Source organism: Coenobita brevimanus, chromosome 71 (genome assembly GCF_032717465.1).
Source record: "Coenobita brevimanus isolate Jiangsu-jjx chromosome 71, ASM3271746v2, whole genome shotgun sequence".
NCBI classification, from domain to species: Eukaryota; Metazoa; Arthropoda; class Malacostraca; order Decapoda; family Coenobitidae; genus Coenobita; species Coenobita brevimanus.
Window position 1 is genome coordinate 4339992 of NC_137024.1, and position 15628 is coordinate 4355619.

The following is a 15628-nucleotide window of genomic DNA, read 5'->3' on the forward strand; positions in this document are numbered from 1 at the left end:
TTACTACTTATGTAAAAGCTCACTGGATAAGAATGCAGAGTTCAGAGTTTGAGATGATGAAGGTGGGTCTTATAATTTCATATACAGCTTCTAAGAATGTATGTAAGGTAAACAGAAGTTTCTGAACCAGCAGGTTCATGTGATAGAGCACATTATTATGAGTTGTACTGTTTGTGTTCGGTGCTTTAAATGAAAAGCATGGTACATACCTTTTAATGATGCAATGGGCCAGTTCAGTGTGTCAGGTGGAAAAGCTAAAAGATTTTTTAATACATACTGTATATGTACATGGTATAAAGAGAATGAGATAAATTGGTTGACTGCCAGCCTTTTGTGGTGACAGACAAGAGGCAGAAGGATGACCCCCCCCCCTCCCTCTCTCTGTTAAATTAATGAATTTATTTTTTGGACAAAAAGTATGATACTGACAATGTGAGAAGCGTCACCTTGCTTTCTGAGTTTGACAGGAGACAAAATAAGTCTTGCCACATCATGTGAAGCATGTGCAGGCATTCAAACAGTGAGGGGGAAAATAGTGCATTCTGTGGCATCAGCCGTGGAACTGCAGTAACATGTCCTGGAATGTTACCATAGGTGTACTGTACTGTAGCGTTTAAAATGTTGTAGAATATTTACAAAGAATGTTTTGTTAGGAATGCTTAAAGTTTATAGTATATCATCATCATCATCATCATCTCCTTTCCCACCCTAGGGCAGGGTGATTAGCAACTTTTAGACAGCCCAAGTTTGCCCAGTTTAACCCTTATCTGCTGGGGGTTTTCCGCCATTGCCCACTCCTCCTTGCTAGGAATTTCCTAGATTTTGGGAAAACTACCCTTACTTCACACCCTAATATCTGCCAAAATATTATAGCTAGAGGAAAAAATTAAGTGTACATAAGACTCACCAACTCTTCCTCTTTCAAGTGAAAGATCGCGACGTCTCCAGGTGGTACCGTCGATGAGTAAGGTTATGTTAAAGATGACTGATTTTCTGTGCTTTGGCAGGCTAATCCGGTAGTGCACCACTGCCATTGACCTTGGACTCACTGGTTAGTATTGGCAGCACTGACCGGAGTGGTGATTGTAACACTGCCCGGCCTCTGGGAATATTTGAATAATTTTTTTGACACTACTCACCGTCGTAAAGATGAGTCATCACCCCTTCCAAGCGGCTCCCCATAGGGTTTTCTGCCTGTTTCATAGCGCCACTATGCCTCACAGATGTATGGGAAAGGAATAGCTCTTTCTTTTCTGTACTCATTTCTTGCATCAGTTATAATAATTTACCTCTACTATGGCACTTATATTTGCACTTGACATCACAATTACGGGTAATTGCACTTTGAGAAGTAAATGCTCTGGCTGTATCATGCATTATGGTTGAGCATGAGGTACAGAAATTAACTAATTTGTACTAACCAGGGGCAACGTGAAAATGTTGCTAATGTTAAAAACAACTTACATTTTTTTGTACTTCACATTACAAATACGCCAATGCTCACATGATCAACATTATTTTCTGAGTAACGAGGGAAAAAACTTACAGCCAATTAGGTCATTTTCTTTCCCTCCCATGCTCTTTTGGTTTTCTTTCATTGTACTAGATAGGGTTACTCAAGGTATTTCCAATCATTGTCTCACAAATAACCATAAACGGTAGCACTTACTGCAGTGCACTTGTAAAACTTATTATAAAACACTTTCATCATAACACTTACTAGATATAACTTATAATACAGTATCTTACATTTCACTTATGTATAAAAAAAACACACGTGCATACTTGTTTACTATTTACAATTTCCCACACACCTGCTTAGTTACTGAGCCCTTTCCCTGGCAGTAAGGGCAGATCATTTGCAGGGGCCAATGATGCAATCGGCCCTGTGCATGGAGGGATGGAATCGGACGAGGAGGATAAGAAAGACCGCTCTACACTCTACCAGTGCCATGAACAGACCGAGCCGTGCATCAGTGGGGTACCTTGTTACCCTATGGTTGCCATAGAAAATGGCTGCGAGTTAAAAGGGTGGGGTACCTTGGGTACCTACCTACCCTATGGTTGCCACAGAAAATGGCTGCGAGTTAAAAGGGTGGTGGGAACGTGCTTGCGGTATGTGCCATCAGCCAGCGGGTCTCCACGCCCTGAATCGTGACAGTGATACTTGTCAGTCGGTAGTTAGGGGTTAATGGGCTACGCTTCCATTCACTCCTCATTCAAACCCCTGGAATCCTGGCTCTGTCTGATACATGTTTCATATATACTGTATATACAGAATATAGTATACAGTATATGTATATTATATACTTGGTAGCATATTGTGTTCCTCCTGGGGAAGGGAGGATAGAATACTGCCACAGTATTCCCTGCTTGTAAGAGGTGATAAAAAAGGTACTTTTATCTACATTCTTTTTGCTGTCAATCTTTTCCTTGTACCTTCTCTGCCCTAACGTGCTGTGTTGAAGTTTTTTTGTTTATTTATTTTACTCTTCCCACTGTCTGGTTCCTGCGAGCTGCTGGCATCGGCTCCAGGGTGAAATATTTTTCTGTCTAAGAAATCTTGAACTCTGTTACTGAAGCAATGGCCCTCAGTTCTGTGCAGCCCTTAAGTGGGCAGGGGGTGCAAAGAATTCCATGGTGTTGAAATAAGTTTATGCATCCAAAAAGAACCCTAAGAATAAGAATTTATCATGTTCGAACTCTCAATCAGGCTGGTAAAATGGAAGAACTCATGTCAATGTTCGAGGAATAGAGTGTAGATATTTGTGCTCTTATAGAAACAAGATTGCTTGGAATTGATAAAATGAATTTGGAAGCTGGTATTACTTTGTTGGTGTCAGGTAGGAGTGATGGAAATCATTACCATGGGGTAGGATTACTGGTGAGTAGAGATAGTTGCAAGGCACTGTGTGTGTTTGAGCCAGTTAATGAACACTTGCTTTATGCTTGTTAATATCTGACCGTGGTAGTATCAATATGGTAGTTGGGTATGCTCCGACAAATGCTGCTGCTGATGAAATGAAGGATGAGCTTTATGAGAAGTTGCAGGGTGCAATGAACAGAGTTGCAAGACATGATGTGTTCGTTTGCATTGCTGATTTCAGTGCGATTGTTCATAGTTGTAGGGATGGCTTTAAAGATTGTACAGGTAAGGAGTATGTTGATATAAGGAACGAAAATGGGCTGCAATTCAGAAGCTTTCTGTTCGGCAAATGACCTTGTGATTGGTGGAACCAAATTTGAGCATAGAGCAATACATAAAATTACTTGGATTTTTCCATGTGGTAAGTATTGTAACCAGATTGACCACATTGCAATTAGCAGAAGACATAGGAGTTATTTGCAAGATGTTTGTGTAAGGAAGGGGATAGATATAGGTAGTGATCATCAGTTTGTGTCAGAGATTAAAATAAAACTTAAATGTTAATGGTAATTGTACAGAAGGTAATTAATATGATACTGATGAGCTGAAAAATTATTAGAATATGAAGGAAAAGTTTACGGTGGGAATGTAGGAACAGGTTTCTAGTCCTGCAGACTATGCTGGAATCTGAAGACAATGATAATAATCAAATGTGGAGAGAGGTGAAAGAGGTTTTGGATGAGAGTGCTAAGGTTGCTATTAAGAAAAAGGGAAAGGTGAAAAGGAAAAAGTGGATATCAGATAAAACATGGGATGCAATTCAGAAAAGAAAAGAGACGAAATTAAGAAGTGAAGCTCAACATGTTGATGGCTTGGTAGTTGAGGTTCTTAGAGCAAAATACTGGAGTTTACATTCTGAAGAAAAAAGACTCATTAGACGTGATAAGAGGAGGCTATATGATGAAAAGGCAACAGACACAGAAATTAAGTAAAAATGACAGATGGAATGCAAGAGCAGCATATCTGGCTATAAAGGAGTTAATTGCAACTGAAATGAGAAGAAAGGAAATACCTGTAAGAGATAGAAGTTGTATCTTGATGACTAATGATTTGGATTTAAAAGGCAGGTGGAAAGAGCATTTTGAATCTGTTTTAAATAGACCAATTCCAGCTGAAGAGGACATTTTGCCATCAGAGAGAGATTTGCAAATAGAAATGCGATATGACCTTCATTATTTCTACTTTCAGTGTCTTGTCATCTTTTTTAAAGCTGCTACTGTAATATACTGCACATCTGCTGTTTCTGTTTGCCCTTTGTCTATTGAATCTTCTGTTTGTTCACTACTTTACCATGTTTTTTAAATTGAGTTAATATGCGTGTGGCTTGAAATATCTGGTTTGTAGATGTATATACTGTGTATATGAGAAGTAAGATAATTTTAAATATGTGTACTGTATTTGGGGATTGAAAGGTTTGATAAGAGAATGGTCAAATGTGTATCTACATTTTTTTTTTTTTCTCATTTTTTTATAGTAAGTTGCTAAATTGCTCATAATGTGCCATTTGTACATCATGTACAGATAATGCTTATAGGAAATTGTAATTAAGGCTAGATGGAAATTGGTGAGCCCCATAGGTATAAGACCCTGTGAGCTCTTTGTGTGAATTTCTATATAAGTTACATATTTTCTCCGTCACTTTCCCCTTTAGTTCATCCTGGTCCTGTAAATAAATGCAGACTATAGTCATTGTGGTGTAATAATGAGTTCATCTTTTGAAGGCAGGGCAAGACTCTGGTAGCTTAAGATATCAAGGTGATAAAATCTTTTATACTGTTAAGATTTTTCTTAAGGCACTGTTTATGTAGACACTGACTACCCCAGCCCTACTGGAGATGATGGTACTGATACTGCAAAGTGTCGTGTAACATAATAACATTCTGTAAATTATTTAAAATGCAGAACTGACAATACTAGGTCTGTCCAAAAAGAACCTGAACTTTTTAAATAGCTCACCAACTAGCTGGCATGGCGTGATCATGACAGGAGAACTGTGTAGTTGCAACTTTGAGCTTTGGTCTAAAACTAGCTGCATCATGTCACATCACTTTTGTCATTGAGGAGTAAACTCTTTCTAATTCGAACCCGAATGATTCGGAAATTGGTTAATTCGGCCATTTTTGACCACCAGACAAATACTTTTAATTCGGATAAAAATCAAATTAAGCGAGACAGATCGGAACACGTGTTCCAGTCGGGGAATTCCCGCCAAACAGTCGCCACGCTGCTCAGTTCAGCCCGAGTCTCACTCCATAACAGATTTGCTCTTAGTGGTCTCCATCCTTCAATTATTACTGAATTCATGAACTTTGTTGCCCCTCAGCCTTAGTTTATAGCATCATGATGGCTTCCAAGGATACAAGTGTGCCTTCTACTTCCCCTGGTAAGGGGAAATATAAGAGCCTGAGTCTGGCTGAGAAATTAGCTGTGATCGAGGCTCATGAAAGAGGAGTCATGCGAGCACAACTCACGGCACAGTAAGACCTGAAAAGATCGACTTTTCATGACATTCTGAAGGGCAAGGACCGTGTGAGGGAGGCAGTGAAGAAAATCGAAGGTGGAAGAAAGGATAAATATATTTATCGGTCAAGGAAAGTCCAGCACGAGAACTTGGATGATGTGGTTTACAAGTGGTATATGCAGGAACGAGCTGAGGGTGTTTCTGTACGAGGCATTGACATTCAGCGTGCTGCAGAACGGCTTTTAGCTCACCTTGGAATTTCCGATTTCAAGTGCAGTGGTGGATGGCTGTGGCGATTCAGGCAGCATCACAGCATAGTGAACCGTGCCATCATAGGGGAACTTCTGAGTGTTGATACTATTGCTGTGGACCCCTTTGTTAAGAAGCTGCGTCAACTGATTGAAGAAGAAAGGCTGCACGAGTTCCAGATTTATAACACAGGTGAGACTGGGCTATTCTGGCGTGCCCTACCCAAAAATACCTAGGCCTCGAAGGAAATCAGCAGCACTTCAGGGCACAAAACACTGAAGGAGCGCCTCTCGATTCTGGCTTGTGCTAATGCTGACGACTCACACAGACTCAAGCCAGTGGTAGTGGGGAAGAGTTGTAAACCAAGGGCCCTCAAGGACTTTGTGACGAAACTACCAGTGGAGTATCATGGGGCTCCTTCAGCCTGGTTCAACCAGGAAATCATGGAAGAGTGGTTCCTCAGTTCTTTTGATCCTGCAGCAAGGCAGCACCAGGCAAAGTATGGGATCAAGCCAGAGGATGTCAGGGCAGTTCTCCTGCTGGATAATGCTCCAGGTCACCCCTCGTCATCCAAGTTGTGTAGCAAAGATGGACACATCAAGACCCTGTTTCTTGTCCCCAATACAACATCCATAATCCAACCCATGGACCAGGGTGTCATTGAGAGTGCCAAGAGGCACAGTAGGAACTTATACCTCCAGCAGTGCCTTGTGGTGACAGAGGATGGGATGGATGAGGCAGGTTATGTCAACACCACGGGAAAGAAGATGATGCAAAACTTTAGGGAGTACTCAATAAAGGATGCCATTTTCAACTGGGCTGAGGCATGGCAAAAGGTGCCTCGTACAACACTCCGCAATGCATGGTGCAAGTTGCTCAAGACTCCCAAGCATCCAGCGCTTGGTCGTGATGAGTTTGAGGGCTTCGAGGCCCCCCAAATTGTGGAGTTGTTGGCACAAACTAGACAGGGAGAAATCCAACAGGAGGAGCTGGTAGAGTGGGTGGAGGAGGACTTTGGTGTGCCTGGCTACCACCACCTGACCGAGGAGGAAATAGCCGACGAAGTGCAGTGTGGTGAGACACCTGTCGAGGAAGAAGAAGAAGAAGTTCCCAGGGCCCCTCTCTAGCAGCAGGTCTGGATGTGATTGCCATCTGCCTCTGGCTGATAGACTGTGTAGGGGAGCCCATTGCCTAACACTATAAGACATTATGCATTATTAGGAGGCAGATTATGCAGCTACAGCAGGAAAAGCAAGTGCAGCCAAAGATTTCAACCCTTTTCAAGCCTTTGTCATCCCCAGCCAGCAAGAGGCAGCGAACAGTGTCTGAGGAGTCAGGTGCATCCATCTCTGCCTCAGTGTTATCCACTTCCTCAGCCAGTCTCCACATCTCTGATACGGATTCACAACCACAATCCCCAGCATCTCCTGTGCCAGCACTCCATGCTTCAGCATCTCTTGTGCCAGCACCGAGGACCTAATTGTGGCATTTCCCAGGGCTACACCTGAGGTGCCAGAGGAAATTTTCGAGGACAAATAGTGCACGTGGACAAGTACTGTAGTGCAAGTGGATGTGTACAGTTAGTGATAAGTGGACATGAACAGTTACTTTAGTGATTATTGGGTGTGAACAGTTACTTTAGCGATAAATGGATGTGAACAGCTTTTGTAGTGATAAATGTAGTAATAAGTGTAATTTTTAAGAACTGTACATAGCTTTGGTACAGTTAAGTGTACTGTACTACTGTGTTGCAAGACTTCATTATCAAGGTTTGATACTGTTTTATTTATTGTATTGTGCACTCTTTGAGCATAAAGTAATAATATAATGTACTGTTCAATGTTTTTGTAAAAAAACCATGTTTTAGTGAGCGTGGGTGTGCTTTGGGGATAGGGGCAAGCATGAGCTCTAATAATTTGGATTTTTGGATAATTCGACTTAGGGTTCCCACCAATAAATCCAAATTATAGAGGGTTTACTGTACATGTGTTTGAGTGAACGTGTGTTTAGTGCACTTTGTGATTTCTTCCAAGTTGAGCAGTGAAAGATCTTGAGGAGCAGTGTGTTCTCATGAAATTCTGTTTCAAATTGGGAAATACTTTTACTTGTTGAAAAATGTCATAACAAGTGATGTAATGTTGGTGAGTGGCTACGATGTTGAAACAAAAAGGCAGTAATCACAGTTGGTTGGAACATCATCACTGTGACCAAAAAGAAAGCACGTCAGAGTCACTGTGTTGCGGAGGTGATGTTGATCTTTTTCTTCATGTCCTGAAGCTTTTGAAGGACGCAGTGTGAAGGAAGAGGTCTGAGGTGTGGACAAACAAAACCTGGATGCTGCACCATTACAGTGCACCTTCTTATGCATCACTCCTTAGCCTTGACATTTTGGTGAAGCACTAGATGACTACTGTCTCCCAACCACCCTACTCTCTGGAATTGGCCCCTGCAGACTTTCTTTTGTTCCCAAAGTTGAAATCCACCATGAAAAGTCTCCGATTTCAGCCGATAGAAGATATAGAAGAAAATTTGCCAAGTGCACTAAACATATTCACTCAAGCCTGGACCTCAATGACTGTGATGTGGTGTGATGTGGCTAGTGTTAGATTAAAGCTCAACGTCACTGCTATACAGCACTCATTGCTGCTGGCTAGTTGGTATGCTGTTTAAAAAGTTTGGTTTCTTTTTGGGCAGACTTCGTATTTTGGATTACCTGCATTGTTTGTGGAACATAATCAGGAAATTGGTTGACTTCTGATTTGCCTAGTCAAGAATGTTTACATTATTAAAGACTTTGGAAGCAGTAATGCACATTACCAAGTGAGGGGTGTACACTGAGCATTGTCAGAGTAATTTGTATCACTACAGTCAGGGGTGAATGAAATAACCATTGTTTTGATAAATATGTCTTTGTAATATGGTATGTTATTTATTTGCAGTCCAAGTTCATTTGTGGATGATGCATCGGGTGCCAGATCATCCTCATCAGCTTCCTCACCCTCCTCACAGAAGAGGAAAAAATCATCATCAGACCCTGACACGGAGGACTTAGCCAAAAAGAAAAGAACAGGTAAACCTCGCAGAAAAGGTTATGATGTTAAACCTTTGGCGGTTAAGTACTGGGCTGTGAGGGCTCTGGAAGCAGGACAATCGAGAGATCAGGTCATGTCCAAGTATGGAGTTGCCGCATCAACTCTTAGTGATTGGTTCAGACACAAACGTTCCATCAAACAAGCATATGAGAATGGTACATCTTAGGGAAGACATTGAAAGTTGTGTAACTCATTATACTGATTTTTTTCTTTCCTTATTATCTCCTTTAAGTATCTTTTGTTTTTCATACTACATGCTTTAAATATTCAAGAATATTTGTAATGGGGACCTGTTTTCAGTTCCATACAATACTTGGTATTCACGAACCATAAGCGAATAGTAGCCACAGATGAAACAGGCTTTTTGCCTTGTCAAAAACCCATTTTTCTTCCATAGTAGATTGAGGTATAGCTGAGGAGTTGCTGTGAACACACCAAGCATATTGCCGTTGGAGGGAACAGCTTGACATTTACTAGGTCAAGGAGTTGATGCTGAAATTCTGCTGTGCTTCAGATTCAGAAGAAGCTGCCCCTCAAAGTTTTGTAAAGTATGGAGAAGGCTGCCTTTGGCAGTTGGTGCTGAAATCAGGATCAGCACATACTTAAGACAGCCTTATGTGTTGCCTCCTGCTGTGCATTATCTCAGCATTCTGAAGTTTTAGTATTCCCTGATTCTTCAAAGGATACCTTTTGTATGAAAAATAGGTCAGCCTGGTCAGTTTAGGGGGATGCCTGCTTCAGTGCTTTCACAGTCTCCTCTCAGAGGAAAATTTGGTGTTTGACCATGCAGAGATTGTTTTTTCACTCTTGTTGGTAACTGTGTCAACACTAGAGGAAATCTTATCAGATAGGTAGTGGTGGCCCTATCATCAAATCTTCATTTCTATTCCTGGTTGTCAGAATCAGAACTTATAAATCATTATAACCTCTTATTCTCATCTAAGAATTAGTGAGGTAAGACCTAGAATGGAAAGAGAGAGAAAGCCTGGTCAAGGGAGAACTATTAATAGTATGCCCAGTGAAATGGGCAAGATCCTCTGTCACCCTTTATTCAGGCCCCCAGAATCCTGGTTTTACCTCACAGGCCTAGTCATCTGTACTCCCCCCCCCCCCCCAAGTACAAGTACCTGCCACATTGTCAACTACCAAGTTAAAAAGAAAAAGAAAAAAAAAATCCTTGTCATGTATGTCTCTGTACATGTGAACTCAACCAACTCAGTTTTCTGTCATCAGCTTCCATACTTCATGTCCTACAAACTCACTTTATATTCTCCTAGGCCTATCTCCTCCCGCTGTTAGACTCACATATGCCTTTTTCACCACCTTGTTTACATCAATTTTTTCCATGTGACCATACGATCTAGATGTGCTCATCAACCCCCATGTCAACAGAGTTCTGGTACTCCACGTCTTTCGTGAGTCACATTATTTTTTATACTGTACACTCAGCATATGCTACACACTTTGTGTCAGTAGTCCCATTTCTGCAGAGCTCCCATTCTCTATTTGCAAGCAACACAGGATCATCTGACTACTTCAGATCTAAAATATTCCACCTTTGACCACTCATTACCTTCCCCATACATCTGTGCAGCTCAAGAAGTAATCTTCCTTATAACCGTGTCCATATACAGTAAATGGTGAACAGCGACTGGGATATCACACACCCTCTTCTCACTCCAACACTGATACTGAACCATTCCACTCACCTTTAGACATCCAGTTGCTCTTGACACATGTTGCATTATCATCATAAGAACACTAACAGCATTCAGGAACTTTCCATCCATGCCATACATAAGGAAAAACATCCATAAATCTTCTGTCTTTACCTTTTCTTACTTTTTTTTTTTTTTTTTTTTTTTTATAGTATTCAATAAAGCCATATACAGTATATATACCTTGCCGTGTACAAAGTACCTTACATGTTCACTTTCTGCAAGAGTGTGCCATGTTAGTAAGAACCCTGAGTAAAACATAGTGTTCCACTGGGAAACCTGCTAGTTGGTGTATATTTAACCAAACCGTTCTTTACTCTCCTTAAACACTACGTTCACCCCCCCCCCATACCGACCTGACAGCTCCCCCTCCCGCGGTGCAAGGGTTAGTGTATGTTTTATTGCCATGTCCAAGCTATTCATTCTTTGTGATTTGTTTGTGTACTCATGATCACATAAACCCAACGTGATGTTACTGTTTAAAAAAAAAATACTGTAATTATAAAATAACTCATTATAGAAGTTTACATATCTTATGCAAAAGGACTGTTACCCAGTTAACTACTGTAGACATTGGCTTGAAAAAAATGTCATGCACAGATGGTTGGCGTATTTATTTACCTTGTAAGTTGTGTTGATTTTGGGTGATAAGTAGTGGTCTAATGATGTAAGTAAAGCAGCGATGTGTTGCGGTGCTTTCTGGGGCAGATGCAATCAAGTGAAGCCAAGGCATAAGCGAGAGATAGGAATGAAAAAAAAAAAAAAATGGAGAAGGAAGAAGAAGTATGATAACAATATAACAAAAAACAAAGCCGCAATAACAAACAGAATAAAGGATGTGAAAAGTAAACTATAAAAGTGAAAAAAGAAAAGAAAAGTGAAAGAAGAGAGAATGAAGATGAAGAGAAAGAAGGAAGAATGCACATCCACAAAATCCTGTTCCACACTAGACAGAACTTTAGGCCTAACATCTCCAAATGGATCAGACAGAAGCGTGAAGTGTTTGGAAATGTGATGGGGATGGTGACCGTGAACCACTTGTTGCTGAGAGTGTGTCGTCGTTAATTTCCTCCTCCTCCTCACTCACATCAACCTCGCTATTGTTTTCAGGATCCTAGTCAGCATCACTGTCGCCTAATGACACATAAGATGCTGTTGCATCATTGTCTGATACATATAAATCACTAGCATCGTGATAATAAACTCCTCATCACCATCGGAATCCGCAGGAGACACCATGAGAGAAAAATATCCTAGGCACCTCTCCTGGTGAAGTGTGTGGTAACTGACCTTCTCATCCTCAGGCAGGCCAAGGGGTGTAATTGTTGTCATATGTCTCTGGAAGATATAGTACATAATCAGTAGTAGAAATAATAAATAAAATGATAATTAGTCTAAAAGAGGTAGCATCATAGATGAGTTAGCAAATTGCTGGTCCAAGCGCAACTCGGTCTTGACGTATCCTATGATATCAGAATTTGTCAGAACATTGTCAATCTTTGTTGTCAAAATAATAGAGCTGATGCCATCACGAGGTCCTCAGAAACTGCCTAACCGGGCTACCCTGATGCCCAAATGTTGCCATTCATTAGCGGGTGTTCAACTGTACCACGATCACGGTTCCAGTGTATCTCAGGTGTTTGCAAGTGACCTACGGGGGTACATCAAAATGCATTTCCGGTAAGGAAGGGGTTAATATAGGAGTCTTAGAGTTTAACAAAATAACTAGTTTGATGAGACAGGTGCTAGAATGAGTTGTTGCAATGTTTGTTTATTAAACCTCCAGGGAGCTCAGTAATGATTTAATGGCCCATGGTTGCAATATGCCTTTCATAAGTTATTTTTGGTAGCTTGTGGCAGTCCTTCCAGACTACCCAAAGCTTTCATATTTTCTGTGTCCTTATGATGCAAAACCTGTTTTTATATTTGCTGAATTGCCAGATGAAACTATGTAACCATTTGTTTCACATGGTAGTTGATGGTGGCTATTTCGTATCATTCTGGGTGCCACTTGACCAAAACCAAGGTAACTTCAATTTCTTACTATGACTGAATGTGGGCAGTCTTCCAGTTTGTGTCATCTTCATGTAGAAGTATTGATTAGGTACTTGTATATTTTTTATTTATGTATATTTATTAGTGGTAGGTGGGGGCGCTCACCATCCACTCACTTGATGTAGTGCCGCTCTCGGGTGTCTACCCTTTCCTCTCCTCCATCCTTCTTTCCTTCCATCCTCTTCTGTCTTTCTTTCCTTAATTCTTTCCTCGTCTTTCTGACTACAGATGACTTTACACTTCCACTTCTGTCTTTCTTTCCTTCATTCTTTCCTCTTCATTCTGCCTGTGGGTGACTACAATGAGTGACAAGCCAAATGGTTTCCTGTACACCAGGAAACCATTTGCTACACTGGGTGGTAACCATATAACCAAATTATGGCGCCTGGTGGTTTAGTGGGTAATTAAGGCGCTCCAGTCGGATTGAGCTGGTGAAGGTTTATATCCTAGAGGTGGTTGGAGTTTATTGCTCACGTAATGCCCCTCAGGGATGAGTGAGGCTGGTCACTCTCATCTTAAATGTCAGGACCAACTTCCGTAGCCCCTGGCTCCTACGCTCCTCATGGGGAAACATAGGATTGGATGATGGATGGATGTATATATTTATTTATTTATTTATTTTTAGTAATGTCTGGAAAGTATTTCAGTGAACCGTCTTGAAGTGAAAATGGTCAATTTTTCCCACACTAAGGACATCTCACTTCCAAGGTGATTCTTTTGGTAGTGATGGATTTACGGTCGTCAAAAAGAGTAATATCACAGTTTTCAGAATACAGTACTTTGGACAGACTTTCTCAGATATTATCTGCCAAATGCATGGCCAGTGTTCATTTTGTAGCAAAGTACTGTCATACTGTTTAAAAGACATCATAAGGTCATGTCATCTACTGTAACTACTGATGCAAAGAAAGCATCGTTGCATAGAATGAGAAATAATTTTTTAGCTCAGAACTTTTTGACAGTTTTCCAGATTTTCCGAGTCATAGCCATTGCTGCCAGATACTGACACATTTGGCACATTTTGATCAAACTTACAAAATTTGGTATGTGTAAAAAGAAGTCGACAGTTTATTGAGCATTCATGCATGCTCTCACGTTACACTGGAAACAGTAAAGAAAATTTAATATTTTTCATCAGCAGAAAAGTCCTCCAGCTCTACATGGCTTGACAGGATCACAGTGCCCCAGCAGCATGTTGGGGCACAGCGATCCATCAACACACTCAGGCATTGGCTCTGATCAGCGCTCCAGCACCCCTCCAGTGCTGCTTGCATTTTGTGGGTCTGTGCTTTGGCAGTGCCGTTTGTGCCAGCAAACTACCATAACCATGCCAACAAGAAGATTGTAGAGTTACTGGAAGGGCATTTTGTTTGCTGTCTACAAAAAAGAGGTTGCCTTTTTAGAGAATTTTTGGGAAGTTCAGGGAGTTAATATCTGCCTATCTGTTGTCAGATGCCTTAATCCTATAATGGGCGGCCACAAATGAATCACTTCCTTGCTGCCCTGTCCCCTGCCTTTTCGCTGCCCTCCCTCCAGCTCACCCCCTCCCCCCTCTTGTCATATATCTTTCCACCTCATCCCTCCATCTCATCCTCAGCCTCCCCCTCCCTCTCACCCTCCTCCATCTCATTCACATACATTCTCCGCATTAGTTTCTCGCTCTCTGTCCTCTCCACGTGGTCAAACCACCTCGTTGTATTTCTCCTAACACTTTCTATCACATCCACATCCACACCACAATGCACCTTCACTTCCTCATTTGTCAGCCTGTCTCCTCATGTAACTCCGCATGCTCCTCTCAGATAACTTATTTCCACCACTATCACTCATGACTTCTGTCCTTCCAACAGGGTCCAAGCTTCGTTTCTATACGTTAGAGCTGGTACCACAATACAATCATGCAGCAACTTTTTTACTTCTGTGCTCACCTCCCAACTTCTTATCACTGCTTTAAAAGAACCAGCAACCTTTCTTCCCTATTGTACTCTTTCAAGCACTTCATCCTTCAGACCTCCACTCTTACTCATCACACTACCAAAGTACTTAAATGCACTCACATTTTCCATTTCCTCAACATCCAACATCACTGTACATTTAGTGATACCATTTCTCTTGAAAACCATAGCTTTACTCTTCCATACATTCACCTTTAGATTCTGTTTCTTACACACTCTCCCAAACTCTTTCACCAAGCCTTGCAGTTCCCTGTCATCTTCACTTAACAATACAGTATCATGTGCAGACAACAGAATTGGAAGTTTCCTAATGCTGCCCCTCTCTCAGTAGGGCTACTCCAACATCCACTGCCCTACATTGTATCTCTCTTATAATTCCATCCATGTACAGAGTGAACAACCATGGAGACGTGTCACATCCACGTTTCAGTCCTTCATTCAGATAGAAACTCAGTTTACTATCCTCATACACCACAGCCTTATCACCCTTATACATACTCTTTGTGGATTCAACGGCTTCCCATTTACTCCATATGAGGAGCCCAGTGCGAGAAGGGGCGAATAGACCAAAAACAAAATATGTCAGAAAATGGCTTCAGAGTTTGAGAACTTCTATAAACCATAACTTGTTTTTGTTTTTACCTACAGAATTGATATTTGCACCAATTATGTATATCAAGCTATTGTCTTCTGTGTTAAATTTTTACACAGATATTTTAATAAATACCATGGATTTTCATGGGTAACTAAATTTTTTGGAAATTAAAAAAATATTCGTAAGTCAGTTTACAAGCTACAGTGTTGTTTTTTGTGCCTAATTAAACTGAGAAACATGTAGAATATAAGAAAATTATGACGGTTGTGAAAGTTATGGTCTTTCATAGAAGTTTGCAAACCTAGATGCCATTTTCTGACATTAGGCTTATGTCAGTTACCAGTACCGGTAGCTACTCACCAAAATGAAGAAAGTGAAACTGTAGAGAGAAACTGTAGGTTTCCACACTGTAGGTGTAATCCAGTCGAGTAGTCCATAAAAGTCCACTGAAGTAGCTGTGGTGTGGATATTCGTCCTGTCTCGCACCAGAATCACCTCCGAAATTGACAGTGTCAGAGCCACCCAAAAATTGATCATGTTACTCTCTACGCAAGGACCAAAATCCAGTGACAGTTTT

General features: G+C 41.0%; 1 protein-coding gene across 2 annotated transcripts in view; it reads left to right on the forward strand.

The window, feature by feature from the left end:
• The window catches only part of LOC145406571 (uncharacterized), a 64507-nt gene extending 54684 nt beyond the window's left edge, over nucleotides 1-9823 (forward strand). For both annotated transcript variants that reach the window (XM_080277647.1, XM_080277648.1), the window contains one exon: nucleotides 8576-9823. In XM_080277647.1, the coding sequence (XP_080133773.1) occupies nucleotides 8576-8894 (319 nt within the window). In that variant the 3' untranslated portion in view covers nucleotides 8895-9823. The remainder of the gene's footprint in view (nucleotides 1-8575) is intronic.
• The last annotated feature ends 5805 nt before the right edge of the window (nucleotides 9824-15628 follow it).